The following is a 24,459-nucleotide window of genomic DNA, read 5'->3' as shown; positions in this document are numbered from 1 at the left end:
AGTTCATTTCTTCAATATTACTGTTTTTAATTATTTTTAATTAATTTTAATTTCTTTAAATTAATTAAGATATTAAAGATATAAAGTTTGGGGCCAGTAATATTTTTTTTATAATGTTACAAAAGATTTCTATTTCAAGTAAGTGCTGTTCTTTTGGACTTTCTATTCTGAAAAAAAAAAATGTTTCGAGGTTTCCACAACTGTTTTCATCAACTGTTTTCAACATTGATAATAATACAAACACACATCCATCACATACTTTCTTCTTAGATAATAGAGGCTTCTTTAAAAACCTGCATCTCTCTCTCTCTCTCTCTCTCTCTCTCTCTCTCTCTCTCTCTCTCTCTCTCTCTCTCTCTCTCTCTCTCTCTCTCTCTCTCTCTCTCTCTCTCTCTCTCTCTCTCTCTCTCTCTCTCTCTCTCTCTCTCTCTCTCTCTCTCTCTCTCTCTCTCTCTCTCTCTCTCTCTCTCTCTCTCTCTCTCTCTCTCTCTCTCTCTCTAGTTGTCGGGTGGCTGTGAGCAGACTGTGGTTCTGCAGGACTTTGTTGCAGGCTCAGTGGGTGAGTTGAGCATTCAGTCGGGTCAGACGGTTGAGCTATTGGAGAGGTCTGGAGAGCGGCCCGGCTGGTGTCTCGTGCGGACCACCGAACACTCGCCCCCTCAGGAGGGTCTGGTTCCCAGCAGTACCCTGTCTGTGTCTCACTCCCGCAGTAGTGTCGACATGGACTGCTTTTTCCCACCTGGGAAAGGTGAGTCACACACATAAATATCCACCGCCCACAAACACAGGTCATATTTCGTATGGGTACATTCCGCTTAGAAACAGCCAAAGCCGCCACTACTAGTTCAACAGTAGGCACCACTTGAAGTAATATGGAATTGTAATGCAGTCAATTTATTAACAAATTAATATTTTGATTCATTTGATGATCAAGTATTTGTAATATGTAACAAGATACTTTCTGATATATTTGTGCCCAACTTTGACATGCTTTTATCCAAAGCGACTTCATCAGATCATGCATTCCCTGGGAATCAAACCCATGACTTCAGCGTTGCTAGTGCCATGTTCTACTATTTGAGAAACAGAAAAGCTTGATACATTTACAAAAATCCATTTTGAGCTTTTAAGATCTCTTCTGAAAATCAGTCAATTGCAAAAAATGCATTATAAAAACGCAAAAAATAATGATTTAGTCAGAAATAATAATGGATAGCTTATCCAAAAATGAAAATTCTTCTTACATTTATAGCAGTGGTTCTCAACCAGAGGCCCGGGTACTCAGCAAGCTTACGAGGCAGGATGCAGGATGGCTAAAAATGATTTAAATTACTATTATTAATATAATAAAACCTACAATAATTACTTTTTTTTTAAACATGCAGTTCTTGAAACGTAAAATAATTGTATCTACTGTATATCAAAGCTCCCAGTTTATGTTAATAATATATTGTAGTTATAGTGATGTTAATATTATATAATATAGGGACCTTCGAAAATTGTGTTGGGAAGTTTGAGTCAAAAGGTTGAGAACCACATGATTTATAGTAGTTTTGACAGCCTCAGTTACTATGTACTTTCTTCACATGCAAAAGAGCAACTTGGACATTCTGTTCAATAGCTACTTTTGTCTTCTGCAGGAAAAAAGCCATACAAGTTTCAAAAAAACGTTGTACACGTGCCCACAGCTCTCTGAACAGCGTGAGCTCTGGCTTCTTCCAGGGGAGCCAGTTCTGCTCTCGGTGGGTGAGGCACAAATAGGGTTTGATCATTAATTAGCAGGGTGCTAGTGATGCTACGAAAGGCTTGCGTCCTGCTTTGATCCAACTCAGGGGATTGGTGTATGTGTTTGGTGGGGCTTCAATCCTGGGACTCTCACAGGCTTATGAGATGTTTCACTCTCATATAGATCCACACTGAAACCATGCAGAACCATTTTAGCTTTCAATTGTCCTCATTGGAATGATGCATCTTTCTATAATAGGGTTCTTTTTACTTTTAATAGTTAGGTGTGGCTCTAGGGTTTCGCCTTCTTTGGCGTGCAAATGTTCTCCTGTTCAGTTCTTCTGTTCAGCCCGTTGAGGTCAGAGGCGAGTAAACATGAACACACTTGAGAGCTGCTTCATAGTATAAATTTAAGTTATACTTTAATATTGTAAAGCTGCTTGCTTTCTGTTGCATCCCAGCAGTGTGGGCGGCATCTGGATATTCGCTTACAGTATACCGCTACAAATTTATTTGAAACTTATTTTTACCCCTAAAAAGAACTTCGCCGTGAGTATATTGGGGTCTTTAGAGGGCCAATATACTTCAAGTAAGCACCTAGCTTTGGTTTTTGGGTCAGGGTGGTGTTAAAGTGTGTCTTTAAGGCCCCATACTGTCTGAAGCGGAACACTCTGTATTGTAAAGTCCCTTTATTTCCTGTTGTCTCCCTGCACTGCACTTCCTGTGTTTAGAAGAGCACATTTATAAACATCCCAACCAGAACTCCCTGACCTCAAGACTGTTCGGGCCTGGATCTAAGAATAGACAGAGGAAAGGGCGAGTCGACCTTTTCCAGGTAGGTTTCAAGAAAAAGAAATGAATAGAAATCAACTGGAGAACTGACTGGTCAAGATGACTGTGTCACTGAACTATGACAAGCTGTGTTGTCTTGAACTTTTAACTCTACAACTCAACTGTAAATTGTCCACCGCCCTGTGAATATGAATGTTTATCGACAGGAAGTAATATATGTAACACATAACCAGAAGTTCATACACCTGAAAACATTTAGATAACTGTGCAGTCAAAAAGTTTAATCTGGAATATTTCTTTGAATGATCTTGGTCAATTGTCATTTGGGTTTTTTTTTTGCCTGTTCACATTTTTGCCTGTTTGTTGTTAGTGGGTGACTTTGCTGTGGAGTGTGTGTTATATCTGATGCAACAGGGTTATAGTAAACAGAAAGTAATGCATTGAAACATGGAAAATGTTTAGTCAGGCATGAAGGATTCTGTCCTGACAGTTAACTGTACGCTATGCTACACCTCATTCTGTTGACTGGGCTTTTTTCAGTTCTTTTATTGGAACTTCAGCCCTATTATTGGACAGTCATGTTGATGTTCTTGGAAATTTGTTTCCAAAATGTTGCCCTGCCGGTTGTCACATAGTTAAGCTGTACAATGTAGGAATATAATTCCAAGTAGGGCCAACCTGGAGAAAAGAAAATGTCATTTACTGACTGTCCTCCATGAGATAGTTAAAACATGTGAAATATAGTATACCTTTCTCCTCAATTGAGCTGTACTTAGAAAGATTGCCACAACATTTCACATTTTCACTTATACACTGAAATAAAATTGGTGTTGAAACAGATTTCACAAATAATTACAAAGAAATGGCAAGTAACACCCTTAATTAAATGTGACATTTTTAAGAAGAAAGACTAAAATAATATTTTCTTATAAAACCTATACTCCAATAATCAAAAAATATATATATATATTTTTTTTTACAGTGTAGCGTTTCAGTTTTTGCAAATCAATATTACAAAACTTTTGTAATATTGTTAATTTACATCATATTTTAGGCTCTTTGATGGTGGGCGGAATGACCAAATTCTTATTTCACATATTATAATATCACTGTAACGGTATATAAATCATAAATCATGCTCTGACACACAAGGTTGCACTCCAGGTACCCCGAGTTCGAGTTTTGGCTTGTGTCCTCACAAAGACTTTATATATATACAGAGAAGGTGCACTCATATTACTTATGAATGGGAGAAAGTGCAATGTGAAATATTTCCCGGTTGATATTGAAACAATAAAGACAGTTAAGGCAAAGGTAGAAAAACACCAAACAATGAATCTAAGTAAAAAATAATCATACATTTTTAATTTTTACTCAAAATTATGTGAAATTAATTTTTTTATATAATAAATAACCGTGAGGTAATGTCTATTTTTCCACTGATCATCAAATTGATAACTTTGCAAATTAGAAGTAGGCTACTTCAGTTTATTTTATAATTTCCTTAAAAATAAAGATTCTTTATTGCCACTGATGCTTCAATGAAGAGCCTTTAACATCCATGGAACCTTTCCATTACACAAAAGGCTTTTTATAGTGAAAAAGAAGGTTCTTCAGATTATTAAAATGTTCTTCACCGTAAGAAGAAAACAGTTATTTTAAGAACTGCTCACTGAAAGGTTATTTACGGAACCAAAAATGGTTCTTCAGTGGCATCTCTGTGAAAAAAACCCTTTTGGAACATTTATTTTTAAAGGTACGGCAGAAATTTACGGAAAGGCTAGCAATAGCAAGTTAGCTTTGAAAGCATAAAATCCAACCCTCCCTTCAGAGCGTCTCCAAAGCCAAGTCTCCTTCAAAACACATGAACGCACACAGCCAGAGCAGAGTCTGCAAAGTGTCTCAAGAGACGGTGTTAAATTACCTCATGTCTCACAGCACATAACATTACAATAATGACATGTATCACGCGAGCAGGGTACACAGAGGTATGGAAATACATGTTGACAGGCATTAGGCATATATACCTATATGTTGACAGGTATCCTATCATTGCATTCGGACAAACATTTTTTGGTCCTGAGACTTCCGCAGAAGATATATGTACATGTTTTTATATTTAGACCACTTCTATTATTGATTGCTATCAGGATGTGAAGAGAGTTTCAACCAGTTTAACAAAAAGTGTTTATAAAGCAAATTGCCTACCCTACCTTTAAGACTGTAAACGCAGGTTGTTTTTCGTGAATGCTTTTCATTGCTGTTTGGATATCTTAAATGTGTCTGTTATTTGATGCTTAAGATATTTATGTGTATAATATGACCATTTAGTTGTATGTATGTTTGTGTTCCTGAAACTGCTGAAGTGGGGATGGAGATCTTGTGATATAGACACACCCTTTCAAAAATGGGCCACTGCAGCAAGCAGATGTAGCTGATGTAAGGATTCAGACACACGCACACAGACACACAAATGAACTACACTTACAATACTACTTTGTCTTTCCATGGAACAACTGAAAAAATGTGACTTCCTCCTGTCTCGTTTGAGGAGAAAAAAAACTATTTTTGCATATTGGATTTTGCAGACCTCAATGAATTCAGTGGAACCTTTCTGTATCCCTTTGAATGTGTGTGTGTGTGTGTGTGTGTCTCAGTGGCCCCTGGCCCCGCCCCCTGGCCCCTCCTCTTTATTGTGAAAAAGAGTAGTGCTGAACTTTCAGCTTAGCTTCAGTATTAAAGCGGACTGAGTCAAAGCGTCCTCCACCTCCCATACCGCCCTTCTTCCTTTCTCCTCCTCTGTCTCTCACCTGTCTCTGGACGCACATATGAGACGGTGAGCGAGCAGCATGCGGAGTGGGAGGTCGTGTTGCTCTTGTGGAGTTTGTCTCAGTTGGATTTTGGGAAAGATTTGCTGTTGTGATGGCGCAGGTGCGTAACTCAACACAGTCTGTTTGCTTGTGGAATGTATGCAGATGCATTCAGTTGAATTTCTTTTCGCAGTGTGTGTCTGTTCATGCCCTGTGGGAGTTGTGTGTTGTGTGTCTGGGTTAATGATTATGATTGAGTTTTGTGTTTAAAGGAATTTGTTGTGGGTGTATGTGCATCTTTTCATCTGAACTCTGGTATTTAATGTAACGGTTCACTGATCTGAATCCTGGAGATCTCAGATGAGCTCAAGGGTGTTTTGAGTGATTCAACTTACAATTATTTACAGATAACAGGGTTTCGTGTTAAATGCAAAAGCATTGATGATTTTTCTTTCAGCAATCTGGTCTTTTTTGGAGGTCGACAAGCATTTACATTGTCAAAAGTGAACATGTGCAGTTGTTACATACTTTTATCTGAAGCAAATAACCGTGCAGTAAGTGTATATATTGCCTAAAAATGTGTTGCCTAAAAATTGAACCCATGCCCTTGGTGTTGCTAGCACAATGTTCTATGAATTGCGCTACAGGAACACCTCAAGAGCTTTTTTTTTTTACCCATCTTACCCTTCAAAATGACTTTCTCCTGGTTTAACCTCGTGTAGTCAGCTTGCAGTTTTATTATCGAAAATAGGATTTTTGGCATAAATAAAAATAGACAATTTAGCAGTTACCTATTTCTTACGTTATAGGGTGTTTAGTTATTCATAAATATATCATTCAAATTTAAATTGTATCCCTTTTTCTTTTTCCCCTCTTTCATGTCTACTGTGTTTTTGTTTTTTAAAGCATAATTAATGGGAAAAAATAGCGTGTGTGTGTGTGTGTGTGTGTGTGTGTGTGTGAGAGAGAGAGAGATACTGCCCCCTCAAGCTTCTCTGTTTTCCTGTAACCTAATTTCTCCATCAACAAACCAATGTGTCTGCTGTTCCCTCAGCTTTGAAGCTCAAATCAAGTTCTCTGCTCTGTTTGATCATTTCTTACCCTTTTTTTCTTGAAGAATAACATGCTCTTTGAAGATTCTGTACATTTTGGCTCTTAGCAATTGGCTGTGTGAATTAGGTTCAGGGCTCTTCGTGCTTTTCTTTAAACAGAACCTCTTAGTGGACAGATTGATGACACTGTACACTTATTGATTGACTTTTGTATCAGATTTTATGCCTGGGTTATTATGTGAATAATGCCATACATTTACATTCATTTACATACATTGCATAGATGTTGCATAGATATATGGAATGGATTATTTACATCCAAGTGGTTGGTATCACAGAATAAACCCCAACAGGGTGATCAGGACCCCGACGTGAAGTGGAGGTTGTATCTGTTAATATTATTTAATGGACCTGAGCTAACATGAACTAACAGTGAACAGTTGTATTTTTATTCACAAATGTTAACCAAGATTAATCAATACGGTAACAACCGTATTGTTCACTGTTAGGTAACCTTACTATATTAAAAAAGTCATTATTTATGTACAGTGTCACATTTATTAAGTATTCTTTAGCATTGGTCGATGTTAATATTTTAATAGATCAATATTGCATTTTGATAAAACTGCACTTTTTCTTGTTTCTGTTTTTAGTTTAAGTTCTAACAATAATTGGAGTACTGCAGTTCTGCTGCTCACCCTACAAAGTGTGAACACAATACATTTTTTCCTGCATTTTCTACAGGACTTTTAGTCCTTCTTTTTGTTGTTTTTGTTCTGGATAGAATGTAACATCAGCAACTTGTGCACATGAGTGTGGGTTATTTCAGGTGGGTGTCTCATCTGATATTGAGAGAGAAATTCAGATAAAAAGGTGGCAGTATGAAGATTCAGTTTGTCTGTTGCTAATGTTGGAATGTTTAACTATCAGGCGCCTGTTGTAACGACAGCAGTGAAACTTAAAGAAATGAAGCATAACTCTAACAAAAGAGCATTATCCCTGCACGTGATCAGCGTGGATCCTCCCTGAGGCTGTCAGGATAAGCAGGGCGAGATCTGATTGGTCAATACCTGGGAGGGGGTTTTGGCGGGGAAGTTTCAAGGGGTTGATGGGGGTAAATGGCTCTTTGAAGAAACTCGTAATAAGGAAGTGACCTTTGTCCCATTCTCACCCCATGGGAAGTCACTTACGCAATGTCTACGGTAACATTGCAGTGTCCGAACCAGCATTGAGTTAATGATCTGCACTGAAGCAGACAGCAGTGGGCATGAGGAATCAGGTTGGTTATCTCTGCCCATCCTCTAAGGATTCCTGGTGATTTGCTACTTACAGAAATATCTATGGACGCTGTTAATTAGCACAGAAAATCATTTTGACTCATCCCTTAGATCATAAAAACAGATCAAATGCATTTACAGTAATACAGTGGAAGCCTAGCGGTGGTACTGGTGGGTTTTAAAAAGCACAAACATAAAGCTCATAATTTAGTTAAAGCACTAAAGGGTGCGGGGGTGCGGGGGAAGAATGTTGTTTGAGCTGTAAAGTTGTCTACATTGTCTCTATGAGGAGGGAATAGACGTCCAGGAGGACAAACTTCTGTTCTGTTTTGTGTTTCTGATGTAATTCCTGGTTTTAGTTTGCAGCTCCGCAGACAACTCAGCAGTTTGTAGCAGCTTTGGAGCTCAGAATGTTGAAGGATAATTTGAGGACTGTATGGATAGCCTGGATATTTAAATCCCATCCAATTGCTTTTCTTAACACATTTTGCAAGCATTAATCTGCAGGATGTAGCACGCAACACTGTAAAATTTATACTACCCTTTTTTTTTTTAAAGAAGTCTCTTGTCCTCACCAAACCTACAAATAAAGTAAAAAACGTATTAACAATTTAAAAGAACTGTCTGCAATTTTAATATATATTTTAATTTATTCCTGTTATGGCAAACTGAATTTTCAGCATCACCATACTCCAGTCTTCAGTTTTACGTGATCCTTCAAAAATCATGTGCTGATTTGGTGCTCAAGAAAAAAAAATGTATTATTGAAATGTTGAAAACAGCATTTATTTCAAGAAGGATTTTTTGTAACAATGTAAAAGTCTTTATTTTCAGTTTTGATAAATTTAAGATTTCTGAATAAAACATCTAGTTTATCTAACGTCCCTTCCATGTGCCTTTGTGGTATTCTGGATACCAAGTGAAAGAAAGCAACTGGCTTTACCTCTTTTGCCAGTCACAACATGAGTTGAAAGATGGGGGATTTACACTGACAAGGGTGATAAGCAGATCTATTACACCAGTTTTATGCTAACACAAAATTTTTAACTGTGTGTACTTCAGTATGATAGTTTAATAGTTTAAATGACTAAATATTCGATTATACAATTTGAAGGACAAGTACATTTTCCTGTGTTAAATTCCATGTGCTGAAAATTTCACAGTACATTTCACTGTGACGTGCAGTTTGCCTGTGTTGTGAAGTGTGCTATGTGGAGTCACAGAAGGCCTTTATGCTCAGATCAGGTCAAGCTGGTTTTTTCACTCTACAATTGTCAGCTGTACCAACTAGTGGGCTATAGACTAGGCAATTGGTTTTCCTTTCACCTCAGAGAGGCTGATGTCCAACATTGCGCTCAGGTTTCTTGGCTTTCAGCTGTTGGATTTGGTTCTGTGGGTTTTTGATGTTTCGGCTGCAGTGAACATCTCTGAGCTGGTATTAGGCCTTTTTTAATGTTCTGTATATTATTCAAATTTTTTTATATTTTTTTATATTATATATTTATATATTTTCAGGGGTTAAATGTCATGTTCTAAATGTTCCAAGGTTGTATATTACATGCCGATTTCTTAGGTTATATATTATGTCAAAATTGTGATTTCCTTTTATTGGTTGTCTGTTATATCCATTGTAGAATTTATACATGGCGAAAGCCACTAAAATATTTGTTTAATATTTCTGTGGAAACTGTACATTTTTTTCAGGATTCTTTGATGAAGATAATGTTCCAAAGACTTTGAAATTGAATATATATATATATATATATATAAACAAAAAACTGTAGTATATCAATTATACTAAAATAACACTGATACCACTTTTATCAACTGAATAAAAATATTAATTTATTTTAAAAAAATCTTACTGACCCCAATCAGAATTGTGTTTGTCAGAATTGTGTTTGCTTTTTACTGGTTGTCTATTAATTCCATTGTAGGATTTCTGCATGGTCAATATCTCTATATAATTTTTCTGTCATTTTGTATTCAACAGAAAACTATCCTGTGGGAAGTTCAGAGGTCAAATCGGAGTCCTCCGCATCACTGCAGCCACAGACATCGGTGACCTCTTTGCCAACCGGTTCTCCGGGACCCAAACGCTCTGGAACTACTGGGAACACATTAAAAAAATGGCTCACCAGCCCCGTACGGCGTCTCAGCCACGGCAAGGGCGATAACACTAACGCTAAAAAACCCAACAATAAGCAACGTAAACGAGACGGCCGCAAAAGTGTAGAACTGGGGCCGTCACACCAAGACAGCACCGAAGAGGTATGACAACCATTAACTATTTAGGAAATTTTCCTTCATTAGACTGCAGTGTTTCAACATTCCAGCATTGTAGTACCACATACCAAACAATGTGTAGAAATGGATTCTCCTTTTATCTGATACCACACCTAACATATTTTAGTGTAGTAACCTACAAATCTATGTAAAAGGGCTTCCTGTATAGGTGCATGTTTTATGAGGAGCGTGCCTGCTGTTAGAAGTCATGAATGATAGATTCCTGTTGGCTCAAGGGTGGCGGTTTTTATTTAAATGGGATTGACTCTTTCTCCAAAGAGAGGAAGACGAGGAGCGAACAGTGGAGGAGAAGAAGAGGCTGAAGACGAGCCTCACACACCCCTCCCTCCCCCCATGGAGATCATCAAGGACTCCTCCGCTCAGGAGGAGAAGGTGAAACACAGACTTTCATTCATTTTTTATTGTTTAGTTTTTTTCCTTTTCTTGTTTTATTTTTATTTATTTATTTTTTGCATCCTTGATCCTTTTTGTTAAAGGAGCAGTTTACCCAAAATGTAAAACTTTGTCATCATTTACTCACTCTCATCTTGTTCTAAACTATGTTTTTTTTGTCAGCCAAACTCCTTTAACATAAATGATTTATGTTAATGTAGCGCCTTTTCACATTTCCGGGTTTCTCAGATGCAGAAGTCGTTTTTAGTTGGGTAAAATTCTGTAGCAGTAAATGAGATAATACATTAAATATATTTTTTTGTGTGTTCCCATTTGCTCAAATAGCAAAAGAAAAACTCCACAATTGTGTTTTCACAGCTTCATAACGGCAGTTTGATAACGGCAGTTAGAAGAGAGAAAGATGTCAAATTTACCGGCACTCCCACAGCCACTGTATTAGAAACACCCTCACAGCAGCGTTTACTAGTTTTTTTGTAATTTTATACAATTATACATATACATACATTTTTATAAAATATAAAAAACATCACAGGATTTACTATGCTGATGACCGTTAAAACGCATCATCACGGTCTGTGAAAAGGGTCCATTTCAATAATTCAGCAACACAATGTTCACAGTTCTTTGATGCTAGTTAATGGTCACATGACTTGCATGTAAACAAATAAAATGTCCTCTTTTTAGTTAGTGTTTTAGTTCGATGGATATTTTTTTATATCAATCAAAAACACTCAAAATATTTTTATCTGATTGTCTATTTACACCTAGTGCAAACAGCCACGTTGTTTGGAGAGGCTATTTAACCTAACTCCACCCACCACTGTCTGGTTGAGCCAGACAAATTACAAAAGAAACCCACCTGTTAAAGCCTGTTCACACCTAAAATAATAACTATGAAGATAGCTATAAAAATAACTACACTCAACAATATTATAAACGCAACACTTTTGTTTTTGCCCCCATTTTTCATGAGCTGAACTCAAAGATCTAAGATTTTTTCTATGTACACAAAAGGCCTATTTCTCTCAAATATTGTTCACAAATCTGTCTAAATCTGTGTTAGTGAGCACTTCTCCTTTGCCGAAATAATCCATCCATCTCACAGGTGTGGCATATCAAGATGCTGATTAGACAGCATGATTATTGCACAGGTGTGCCTTAGGCTGGCCACAATAATAGGCCACAACAAAATGTTTAGCTTTTCTTTACACACTTTGTCCTCATTGTTTGTGCGTTCCCTTTCAGTTTTGGTTCTCATCTATCTTACCCTCTTTCACTTTCTCTCTTTCAGACTCCAGAGCCTGGCTCGTTCCCAGTGTTGGGTAGCGTCTCCCCGTCTGATCAGACACCCAGAGACCCAGAAACAGAGCAGAAGAACAAGGCCATGAGAGGGCGAATGTAAGTACTAATATGACCTGCTCAAAGCCTGAACAAATTAATTAAACAACAAATAAAGATGCAAATATTAGTATACTAGTGTATTCTGATATCTCTCATATTTCTACTATCTACAGGTTTGTGTTAAATGAAATGGTGCAGACAGAGAGAGACTATGTGAAGGATCTGGGTGTCATAATTGAGGTATGTGACGGATAACAACAACATCATTTAAAAGATGGTGCACATAGGACATCTAAATTTGTAACATGAAACAGATAACATGTCATGAGACAGCATATTTCAACATTTGGTTAAACCTCTGTGATACTTTTGTTCACAATCAAAACAGCTGATTTGCATTAGTCACCTTATATATTACTTGCAGTATAATGTGACATCAAGAACAGTTTTTCTCCAGAGAACCATATACAGTGCAAAGGGGTTATTGATAAGACTTTTCCTAAAGTGTGGCAATGAACCACAGAGAAGCATTTATTATTAAGTAGAGTTTCCAAATGTCTGTTTTTCTCACTATCCCCAGGACTTTATGAAAAGGATTGGGGAAAAAGGTATTCCGGAGGACATGACCGGGAAGGATAAGATCGTATTCGGGAACATTCATCAAATCTACGACTGGCATAAAGAGTAAACCACAGCTATTTTCTAAAACAAAACCTAATGCTCGGCTAGAAATTATTTTTTGCAGCTGGTCAGAAACTAATAACTTAATTTATTAAAGGCACTCAAATACTCAGTGAAGTTGCGTTGCTTTATTTAAAGGAACTAACAGGGAAAAAATATAAATCTATAAATATAAATCCTCATTAAATAAGAACTACAAAGTCCAAAAAATCCTTTTTGTGGAGTGTTGATTTATAAAATATATAGAATTTGGTATACTATCGTTCAAAAGTTTGAGGTCTGTAAGATTTCAGTAGATTTTTTTAGGAAAGAAATTAATACTTTTTTAATATAAATAAATGCATTTATAATGTAACAGAAGGTTTCTATTAAATTAATTAAATGCTGTTCTTTTGATCTTTCTATTCATCAAAGAACCCTGAAAAGATTCATAACTTCATCAACTATTAAGTAGCACAACTGTTTTCAACATTGATAATAATAAATGTTTCTTGAGCAGCAAATCAGCATATAAGAATGATTTTTGAAGGATCATGTGACACTGAATACTGGAGTAATGATGCTGAAAATTCTTCTTTGCATCACAGGAATAAATTACATTTTATAATTTATTAAAATAGAATACAGTTCTTTTAAATTGTAATACTATTTCACAATATTACTGTTATACAGTTTTTTTGTTCAGTAAAAAAATCTTACCGACCCCAAACTTTTAAATGGTAATGTGTATTCACTCTACAATGTTGTCACAGTCTTTCACACTATTTTCATAATATGGTGTCTTTTTCTAGATTTTTGATACCAAATAAAAATAATCAGCATGCAAACCATATGCATTAAATTTCCTTGTTGATATATCAACAATAACGCACACTGAAGAAGGAAACGGACTGAATTTCTGATGAGAATCTTATTCAGTTGAATGAATGAATGAATGAATGAATGAATGAATGAGTGAGGGACGTTTATACACAACACATCACAAAATGTTTTCTGTTCTTATTTTTAAAGGTTCTTTTTCGGTGAACTGGAGAAATGTCTGCAGGACCACGACAGACTGGCCGAGCTGTTCATCAAACATGTGAGTTCGACAGAATAAACTCTGTGTGTGTCTATGTGTTGTAGTAAACTTCATTCTAAATGTGATCCTCTATTATGCAGGAGAGAAGGTTACACATGTATGTCATCTACTGCCAGAACAAGCCCCGCTCAGAGTTTGTTGTGGCTGAATATGACGGATTCTTCGAGGTGAGTGTGATTTGAGCAGCTCAGTTCTGTTTCCTCTGAAGTAAAGTGCTCGTTTGCTGATGTTCTCGGAGTTCCTGTCAGGAGGTGCAGCAGGAGATAAACTCCAGACTGTCCATCAGTGATTACCTGATCAAACCCATCCAGAGGATCACCAAATACCAGCTCCTGCTCAAGGTATTAGCCACTGAATTACTCAATCATGATCAGACTTATACCCTTACAAAACATACCATGGTAAACATGAGGGCTTTTCACGCTTGAAATAGTTAGACCTGGGTCATCCTAAACCCCGGGTAAACAGAATCCTCATCATTTACCTGAGGTTATTGTTATTGCATAGTAGCCTACCTATTGTTATTGCATAGTAGCCACAGAATAAGTCAAAATGCCCGCCTCGGTGAGTATTTATGTAAACACTTTTGAAGTAAGTACTGCGCATTGTTGTTCACTCACTCACTCACTCACTCACTCACTCACTTACACACACAAGAACAGGATTTATGCAACTCAGTTGGTAACTCAACCTCACAGAGGTAGTTCTCCACAATTAATTCCATATTGCAACATATTTATTGTTTGTTCCATATTTGTTTGTTTTTATGTGTCTGTGGACCTAATGTACTATTATTTTACTATCTAAATTTTATTGAAAAGAAATATTTTTTTCTGTATATATATATATATATATATATATATATATATATATATATATATATATATATATATATATTAATTAATTATTATATTAATATAATATAATATTATTTTTTTGCTGTGGCTCTTTTGGAAAAATGCATACGTTACATACGGTCAGTACGTTGTTGTTTTTTTTTTGTTGTTGCCTTAAAGTCTCTTCTGCTCACAAAGGCTGCATTTATTTGACCAAAAATACATAAAAAAAATTAATATTATGTAAAATTATTACAGTTTGAAATAACTGTTTTCTATTTTAATAAATTTTTTTAATTTAATTTATTTACGCAATGGCAAAGCCGAATTTTCAGCATCTTCACTCCTGTCTGATCCTTCAGAAATTGTTCTAATATGCTGATTTGCTGCTCAAAAAACATTTCTCATTATTATCAATGTTGAAAACAGTTTTGCTGCTTAATTTCTTTGTGGAAACCATGATTCATTTTTTTATTTTTTTTGGTGCACAGGAAGAAAAAAAATACATTTTTTTTATGCCTGTCACTTTTGATGAGTTTATTGAGTCCTTGCTGAATAAAAGTATTCATTTATTTGGGGGGAAAAAATCTTACTGACCTCAGACTTTTAAATGGCAGTGTATTTAGGAACCATAATACAGACATTTGACTCAGCAACAATCCAGAATACCCTAGCCACAACATAGCAGCACACTAAAAACTCCCAGAAAACCTTATGTCAGCATCACACTTTGATTTTCGAGCCTCATTTACATGTTGTAGAATGTTGTAGAATCAGGGAGTCTGTACCCACATACACGTCTCTCAGCGCAGCGGGTGGGCGTTAGCAGATGGTTATTGCTTACTGAGGGATTTTGTTAGGTTCTTATTCACTTAAGAGACTAATAAAATAAGAGCCAGAGTCAGAACAGTGTGTGTTTATTGAATGTAAATCCCTTTCTCACTAAAAGCTGCAAATAAACATATACTCTATACGGCAAGCCCTGAAGGAACAATTACGCATTCATAAATCACTCTGAATCGTGTCATAATTCAGTCTATTACAGTTTGCACTGTGTTCCTGTTTTTCTTTTTTTGATGGGTAATTTGAAAAAAAAAGTCAGTTTTGTCTCTTCCATTCTTAAGAGTGTAAAAGATGGCAAAAGAGATTTTAGCAAAAACAGACACGCACACTGCCCAAGCAAAACTATGACTACAATTGTTCATTTTTCTAGGTATTACTACTTGTATTGTTGTTATTATTATTATTTTACCATATGACAGGGTTATTTTAGTATCATTAATATACCATTATAGTATCATTAATATACCATTTATTAATACGTTGTCTATTGTCTAACAACATTGCTTATTGGCTTGTGTCTAACAAGCCTAATGTCTAACAACATTGCTATTTTAAGTTTCTTGTCTTTGCTTTATTTGTGACTTGAAGGACTTTTTGAAGTACAGCACTAAAGCAGGTCTGGACTGTAAAGAGTTAGAGGTAGGTGACCTAAGCAGTTCTTTATGAACCTAAACAAATTCTATACATCTCATATGCTTCAGTTTGAAGTGTCCAGTGTTGTATTGACATCGCTGGTCTGTAATTTCTGTCCTGAAGAAAGCAGTTGAGCTGATGTCCCAGGTGCCCAAACAATGTAACGACATGATGAACCTTGGACGATTGCAGGGCTACGAGGTAAACTCACCTCTCATAGAGAACAGAAACACTTTATGAAAATAAACTGCTAATTTGTATTTATTGTAACTAATCATTATAATTACAAATGTAATTGCAAAGGGGAATGATTTGTTGCTTCAATGCTTCAAATTTACACTGACAGTTATTATTTCGCAAATCAGCATGATGCATCTAATAGTATAATTATATAGTACTATTATAATGCGAACATCAGGTTTATATTGGAATCTCTATAAACTGGAAGCGCTAAAGCACTACGTCACCTTAGAATATTCACTAACAACGGACCAATCAGCTGTAAGCTTTGAGGCTAGACTTCAGTAACATACAGTAGTAATAGTAACATTAAAGGGATAGTTCACCCAAAAATGAAAATTCGGTCATCATTTACTCAACCTCTAGTTGTTCCAAACATGTATGAGTTTCTTTCTTCTGTTGAACACGAAAGAAGATGTTTTGAAGAATGGCTTGGATGGCTACCATGAACTGTCTGGTTACCAACATTCTTCAAAATATCTTCTTTTGTGTTCAATAGAAGAAAGAAATTATGTAAATGATGACAGAATTTTCATTTTTGGGTGAACTATCCCTTTAACGCACTTTATTTACAACAGAAATCCATTAGTAAAATGTGAGTTTAGAATAAATACTTTTACACATGTAAATATTGCTACAAAAGTGTATACATATGTTTAGAAACAAAACAATGATCAGATGTGGCGTCCGTGAACTAAACTGACTTTGAACTGTTTTGAACTTTGTGCTGTGCAGCACATGATGTAATAGACTAACAAACGAATGAAGTTCCAAATAATTGGCGCAGAAAACTGCTATTTTATATCGAGGGAATTTTCTGAAATATTGCTCAAACTGCATCCAAAAAGAATAAACTGCTACCTAAAGATGGCATATAAAGTCATAAAGACACACAGGCCATGTACACACTGCAGCTAAATGCAGTCTACAACCGCTCCCAAAAAATTCAGGTATCTTGACTTGATCTAGAAGATCACACAAGCAATCCTAAGCAATCATCCGAGCACACGCTTCTGTTTCTGTGTCTTTGCACAGGGGAAGTTGACAGCTCAGGGAAAGTTATTGCAGCAGGACACGTTCTTTGTGACAGAGCAGGACTCTGGCGTTCTGTCCCGCAGTAAAGAGCGCAGGGTGTTCCTCTTCGAACAGATCGTCATCTTCAGCGAGCTGCTTCGGAAAGGCTCGTCTACCCCAGGGTACCAGTTTAAAAAGAGCATCAAGGTACATTCAGCACAAGTTGAGTAAACAAATGTGACCCTGGAACACAAAACCAGTCACAAGGGTCAATTTTCTGAAATTGAGATTTATACATCATCTGAAAGTTGAATAAATAAGCTTTCCATTGATGTATGGTTTGTTAGGATAGGACCGAGATATATTTGTAATATAATATTTGGCCGAGATACAACTATTTGAAAATCTGGGTGCAAAAAAAATCTAAACATTGATTATATTTTTTATATATTTACGGTAGGAAATTTACTAAATATCTTCATGGAACATGGAACATAAAAGAAAAAGCGATAATTTTGACCAATACAATATTGTTGGCGATTTTCATAAATATAGCTGTGCGACTTGTGACTGGTTTTGTGATCCAGGGTCACAAATAAGTCTTTTTTTTTATGTTGTGCAACTTTTTTTGTGTGTTTTGACCGTTGCAGGTGAACTTCTTGAGCTTGGAGGAACATGCGGACAGCGACCCCTGTAAGTTTGTGCTGTTGTGTCGTGGCTCTTCTGAACGACTGACGTTACAGGCCGCTAACATCGACATCAAGAAAGAGTGGGTCCAAAGCATCCAAAAACTACTGGACATGCAGATCAATTTCCTAACCGGTGAGCGCATTATAAAGGGGTTCAGGGCGTGGAATTTGGTATCTTGGTAGTTGCTGGTTTATGAACAAAAAACTTTTTTTGGGATCGTTCATAACCTGCTGCTCATCTTTTTCTGATCAGCTCTTCAGAACCCACAGGAATACCACAAGAAAGAGAGTGGAGGATCTTTGACCAGGCAACTGTCCAATAGCAGCCGTTCCTCATCCTCTCACCCCTCCACCCCTCTCAAACCCAACACCGCCCCCAATGGAAGCCCCGCCCACAAGCCCAATAAGCATGCAGAGGTGAGCATGATTTGAAAATATTACACAAATGTACATGTAAACTAATAACTAGGGCTGTCAATCAGTTAGCTATTTTTTTTAAAGTTTTGAAGCAAATTATTTAATTAATATGGCAATTAATCAAATTGATAACATATCAATGTTTGCTGAAGAAAAGCACCCAAATTAAGATTTTCAAAGACAAAACATTATTGTGGCAGATGACAAAAAGTTGCGTTATTTTTATATTTTGCTTTATGTCCATATCATTAAACATAAGGTGGCACTTCAAGCTTGAATTGCTCTGAATGTAGGTAAATTCCATCATGATAACAGGGATCACTGGAAAAGTTCAAAGGAAAAAAAATACAATTTTAAATAATTAAAATATAAAATATTTTAAATTAACAAATTTGACATTACTGTTTCATCTTGCTTTCTAAACACTGCTCAGAAATCATGAGATTAATCACAAATTCTTTAAAAAAATAAAACAAAATAGATAACGTGTCAACTTAATAGCAAGTAAATATGTTCCAGATAGTATTTTTCATACATTTATAATAGTTTTTCTATGAAAAATATGTACGCTGCTGTTCAAAAGGTCGAGGGTCGATTCGATTTTTTTAATGTTTTTGAAAGAAGCCTATTCATTTATTCCTGTAATACAAAGCTTAATTTTCAGCATCATTACTCCAGTCTTCAGTGTCACATGATCCTTCAGAAATCATTCTGATATGCTGATTTGCTGCTCAAGAAACATTTATCATCAGTGTTGCAAACAGTTGTGCTGCTTAATATTTTAGTGAAAAACGTGATACATTTTTTGCAGGATTTAATGATGAATAGGAAGTTCAAAAGAACAGCGTTTTTTGACAAGTAATTTCATAGTGTGGGCCGGATCTGGGCCGACACTATGTTGCTGCCTGGGTTCTCACCACTCTCACACTTACCAAACGATCTGGACTCTGACGTCAAACTGACTTCCACACCAAAAGCTCCAGTGTGAACGCAACCTAAACAACCTGTGTGACAGGAGACCAATTATCTCAATTGCATTCTGTGCTTAAATAGGATTGTGTATTATCTAACCAATTCAATTAGTTTCCCAGACCGTTTTATTTAGCATCTCATCTAGGCCAGATAGATGTAATTAAACATAATTGGATCACAGAACACTAGTCTCTGCAGTGTGTATGCGTCTCCTCGCTGAACTGGATGTGTCCGTGCTGCAGTGCTGTGAAGTTCCAGTCTAATTGTTTTTGAGGGGAGGAGAGGTGCCTGCTAGTTATTCTTAGTGGGGAGAATGGCCTAGTTTTCCTCCTCTGCCCGTGTTCTGTACCTGTTTCTCTTCTCTCTGCAGGGTCTCTTTCTTCCGTTCTACTTTCACTCTTTCAGTCTTTTCTTCTCGCTGCAGTCTCTCTCTCTCTCTCTCTCTCTCTCTCTCTCTCTCTCTCTCTCTCTCTCTCTCTCTCTCTCTCTCTCTCTCTCTCTCTCTCTCTCTCTCTCTCTCTCTCTCTCTCTCTCTCTCTCTCTCTCTCTCTCTCTCTCTCTCTCTCTCTCTCTCTCTCTCTCTCTCTCTCTCTCTCTCTCTCTCTCTCTCTCTCTCTCTCTCTCTCTCTCTCTCTCTCTCTCTCTCTCTCTCTCTCTCTCTCTCTCTCTCTCTCTCTCTCTCTCTCTCTCTCTCTCTCTCTCTCTCTCTCTCTCTCTCTCTCTCTCTCTCTCTCTCTCTCTCTCTCTCTCTCTCTCTCTCTGGTGAGCTTGTAGCTTGGCCTTGGCAAACCCTGCATTGTTCCTAATAAATCACACTGTCACTTAAAAATAAAAAGTAGCAAGTGGCTCCTCCAGTCTGGTATTCAGTGTCTCGAAGCTAAGCTTTTCACCCAGCTATTTATTTCTCATGCCAGTAGAAGGTCAAGGTTGGCACTGGCGGAGACGGTGAGGAACAGACTTTTGTTCTGATTTGTCCTGAAGCGCTGGGCCGTATGAAGAAGGACTTATACTTCTTACACATAACACATACTTACATATGTCCACATATTTCATTTGCATACATTACCAGTAAAAAAATGTTTGTGTTTTTACTAATGTTCACCAAAGCTGTATTTATTTGATTAAAATTACAGTAAAAGATGAAATATTACAATTTAAAAGAACTTTTTTAATATATATTAAAATGTATTCCTGTGATGCAGTGTTTCAGTGTCACATGATCCTTCAGAAATATAAGGATGTAATATGCTGATTTGGTGCTTATCAATTATTATTGGTACTTAATTATTAATAACGATTCTTAAAAACAGCTTAATATTCAGTGAAAACATTGAAATTACATTATATAACATTTTATCAAACAGATTATTTTTTTAAATCTTACTATACCCAATAAATGTTTCTTGCGCAGCAAATCAACATATTGTATGATTTCTGAAGGATCATATAACACTGAAGACTGGAGTAATGATGCTAAAAATTCAGCTTTGCATCACGGGAATGCATTAGTCTATTAAAACAGAATTCTTTTTTTTTTAATTGTAATAATATTCAGCAATACTGTTTTTACTACATTTTTTAACCAAATAAATGCAGCCCTGGTGAGTATAAGAGACTTTTTTCCACAACATAAAAAAATCTCAAGTATTCCAAACTTTTGACCAGTTAGTTCAGACAAATTTTCGTTTCGATTGCTTCATTTGTGTGCGTGTGCTTTTGTCCTCCAGGAGCTGGACGACGGGGAGTGTAACGGCCTGTCTTCGGTGCTAGTGCTGCAGGATTACAATGCCGTGAAGGAGGACGAGATCTGCGTGGTGGTTGGTGAGACGGTGCAGATCCTGGCGTCCAATCAGCAGAACATGTGCCTGGTTTACCGACCTGCAAACAGCCAATCACCTGCTGCAGAGGGCTGGGTACCGGGTCACGTGCTATCCTCGACTCGGTAAAGCCACGCCCCCTCAGCGCCTCGGAATAAAACCACTACTCACGTTCACCCTTCAGTTTCACCAGCCTACTCTGGGAAAGCTTGCTGATACATGCCACTCAACCTCCTGTTAAGCTACTGTTGCTTGGACAGAACAGGAAGTCCCGCCCCCTTCCCCATCTGCCCTACAGAGGACTACAGATGCACGCTACGAAAAATGGTGCGACATCACCTCCCATAGTCGATATGGGCAAAAAAAAGAAAACAATAGAAAAAAGGAAGTTCAAGAAAATATATTATATTGCTAATAATTAAAAAAAAGTATTGTGTTGTATAGAGAGGAAACTGAGGTGAATTTGTCAGTGAATTACGTGTGGATGTGTATGGATCTTAACGTCATCCTTTCTCATCAACACGCTCCATTACGCGCAACGGACTGTTTTTAAATGGGGCTCCCCCTTTTTTCCCTGTCTGTCTATGCCAAGTCATTTGCACACTGTGTATATTTTCTTTTACTGAGATTTTTATTTTTGGAAAGTTTTTTTTCCCCCCAAGTGTCTTATTTTTACCGCTGTTAGGCGCGGCAGATTTATTATTTTCTTTCAGTTCTGTCAACCAGTTCAGTGTTCTGTACAAAGTATTCTGCACTTTTCCAACAAATAGTATCGCAATGACGGCAAGTTGTGCAATATCACAATCGTCACAATGCTCATAACTGTACTTGTAACTAAAGATTTAAATGTATTATTCTGTATCATTTTAAATTTGTACATAATATTTTTGACATTGCCATAATAGATAGGCTACACAGCAGAGGAAAACGGTCCCTCTATTACGGTCAGGCTCAAAAAACCCAACACAAAACAATATCCTGGTAGTCAGCACTGCCTCCAAAGCCTGACCCTCTGATTTTTACATTTGACATCATCAGATTTAGTATGTAATAAGTTATCATCTGAATCATATCAGACCAGATGTTTACTCAAATTAGTCAATTAAAAATGGATGTTGTTGATTTCTGAAGAGTAGTTTCTGCTGTCAGCGTTCAGATCTCAGAAATAAGTGTAAATAAACATACAAAAAAAATTTAATTCTAGCAGGTATTTCACTTGTTAAACTCTGGAATGTTGTTCATAATAAAGCTGGCAATTTTTCATCTTGGACATAATGTGTTCTGTATCATTTGTTCATCTGTGCATCTGTCATCTAAACAGTATTGTGTTCTACATGTAAATATTTAAAAACAATATTTATGCAATGAACATCAAGCGTATAAAAATCATCTCAATGTTACAGAGTATTGTATGTATGCATGTACAGTGAGTTCTCCCAATGAGATGCAATTACATGCACTATGAGTACACATGAACAGTATATACAATAAAGGTTATTATATAATAATAACAAGGTTATAACAAAGTATGACTGACTAGGTTGACCAGACGTCCTGAAATCTAAGCTGTTGTCCCGAATCCGGCCCTTATTGTCCCGAAAATTATACTAAAGCAACATCTTGAGTAGTTACTGTCTGATAAAACATTAAAACTGTCCATGGAGGTTGAGTCGTCCTGGCTGCAGCATCTTTTTTGTTTCTTTTTTTGAAGTTCTACAAAGAGACCGTAGGAGCGAATTTAGATATGCATTGATAAGCTATAATTTTCATTCAAAATATGAATGGCTATAGCTTTTTTTCATGATTATAATGTTGTTCTTTTTTTGTGGCAGACTAAAGACTAATGACAGACTGTTGATCTTTGAATAAAAAGATGTTTAGTTCCGGTTTGAAATTCATTATCTTCTTTTATAGGCTATTTAGTCTAATATCATAGTAGGCCTACCCCATCAATAAAAAGCTCATGTATTAATTTAATCTTGGATAAGCATTTCATCAGTAAGTGAAAACTTTCCCGTTTTTGTGATGCGGCATCCTTAAGTCCAAGATGGCTGCCATATTGGCCAGTGCAACTACTTTGCATTGTGATGTTACATCCAAACCAAGTTGCTATATATAATAAATACATGTTAATTAATACTAATAATATTTTGTATAATCACACTGTAGCAAAGGCACCCTAAAATAAAGCATAACCCATGTTTTCTCTCTCTCTCTCTCTCTTTTTCACCATTTAGTAATGCTACAATGGGTTACTTAAATTTAAGGTGATGTAGTTACATTGTACTTACTCAAGTACTGAGTATTATTAATTAACTAAATGTACTTACTATAGAGTTGCTGTTAGGGTTTGGATTAGGGTTAGTTGTTGGTAAATATGCATGATTTGAAAACACTGCTTTAAAATTTTATTTATGTAAATTATTTCCTAAAAAGACAAAAAAACTCCCGACCCACCCTATCATTAAAAAAAAAAATCAGATAGTCAGCATCACACAGAATGAAGTACCGTTTGGTGCCGCTAAAAGCGTCGAAAGACCTTTAAATGTACCTGTAGTAAATAAAATGACCATGAGGGGGCAGCAACACTTTAATGCTAAATGATGTAAATTATATCTAAAGAGAAAGATTAAGCAAGTTTTATTTCAATGGAAAATGGAAATAAATGGAAGCCATTTATTTAAAATTTTTAGCACGCAGTGTCAAATTATTATATAAAAATGCTCTAAACATTATACATCACTTGCTTTTATTTGGATAATTTGGATTATTTGGATACAATATAATTAAAAATCAAGATTTTATTTTTAAATATGGGAAAAAGACACCTTTGAGTTGTTATCCTCATGTAAGCTAATTCTCAATCCCTCACTGAGCAACGGTTTTAGCATTTTACTTCCCTCCTGCCAGTCAATTTAGTTGTTATTGGAAAAATAATAATGTAAATAATTAATAAAATGCCAGACCTTGAAAAGTCAGAGCAAAGTCTAGTACACTTCAATAGAAATACTTCCTTTACAACACAAGTTTGTACATGTGAAATTGATTGTACCACAGGTTCAACGTGACAGGAATCACCATGTCATTCTGTTGCACAAGAGTTTTTACTCATCCAAGTGGCTTCAGAAGCGGACGTTGAGCAACAGAACCGCATGCTTGACTAGAATAACTGCTGTAGTAGATAGTGCACTGCAACTGAGACACTAAAATTGGTCTTTATCTACATTTGGTCTATTTAGTGTTGTATTAGTATCATTGACAAACTATTAGTTTTTTACATTTTCATTTTAGTTAAGGCTTCAGTAATTCTTCTGTGTTTTTTGTTATTTGTATTAGTTTCTTTAATATCTAAATAGATTTTATTCCTTTTTATTTCAGTTTTAGTTATTTTAGTACATCAAGGTAATCTAAATGAAAATGAGAAGTATTGCCTTGCTGGCTGAATTACATGTTTCTTTCTGTCGGTTATCTTTTGTTTTATTTCAAGTAACAACATTGTTATGTTGTCTATAATAACTACAGGTCTCTTACAATGGTAT

At 36.3% G+C, this 24,459-nt stretch overlaps 1 protein-coding gene across 5 annotated transcripts in view; it reads left to right on the top strand.

Moving 5' to 3' along the window:
• The window catches only part of kalrnb (kalirin RhoGEF kinase b), an 82,156-nt gene extending 59,966 nt beyond the window's left edge, over positions 1-22,190 (top strand). For 3 of the 5 annotated variants that reach the window (XM_077199552.1, XM_077199553.1, XM_077199555.1), the window contains 15 exons: positions 502-748; positions 9,650-9,927; positions 10,222-10,335; positions 11,648-11,754; positions 11,871-11,937; positions 12,278-12,381; positions 13,390-13,459; positions 13,540-13,626; positions 13,708-13,800; positions 15,727-15,777; positions 15,895-15,972; positions 17,047-17,232; positions 17,676-17,847; positions 17,968-18,131; positions 20,831-22,190. In XM_077199552.1, the coding sequence (XP_077055667.1) occupies positions 502-748; positions 9,650-9,927; positions 10,222-10,335; positions 11,648-11,754; positions 11,871-11,937; positions 12,278-12,381; positions 13,390-13,459; positions 13,540-13,626; positions 13,708-13,800; positions 15,727-15,777; positions 15,895-15,972; positions 17,047-17,232; positions 17,676-17,847; positions 17,968-18,131; positions 20,831-21,049 (2,037 nt within the window). In that variant the 3' untranslated portion in view covers positions 21,050-22,190. Of the gene's footprint in view, positions 1-501; positions 749-5,220; positions 5,449-8,918; positions 9,092-9,649; positions 9,928-10,221; positions 10,336-11,647; positions 11,755-11,870; positions 11,938-12,277; positions 12,382-13,389; positions 13,460-13,539; positions 13,627-13,707; positions 13,801-15,726; positions 15,778-15,894; positions 15,973-17,046; positions 17,233-17,675; positions 17,848-17,967; positions 18,132-20,830 lie in introns of those variants that run through there. The other 2 variants (XM_077199554.1, XM_077199556.1) reach the window with 2 other exon arrangements.
• Positions 22,191-24,459: the final 2,269 nt, after the last annotated feature.

The sequence above is a fragment of the Siphateles boraxobius genome, unplaced genomic scaffold (assembly GCF_051911475.1).
Source record: "Siphateles boraxobius isolate OS27281-9 unplaced genomic scaffold, OSU_SipBor_1 41, whole genome shotgun sequence".
Classification (NCBI taxonomy): domain Eukaryota; kingdom Metazoa; phylum Chordata; class Actinopteri; order Cypriniformes; family Leuciscidae; genus Siphateles; species Siphateles boraxobius.
The sequence above is the reverse complement of the archived record's forward strand: the minus strand, read 5'-3'. Positions and strand labels throughout refer to the sequence as shown.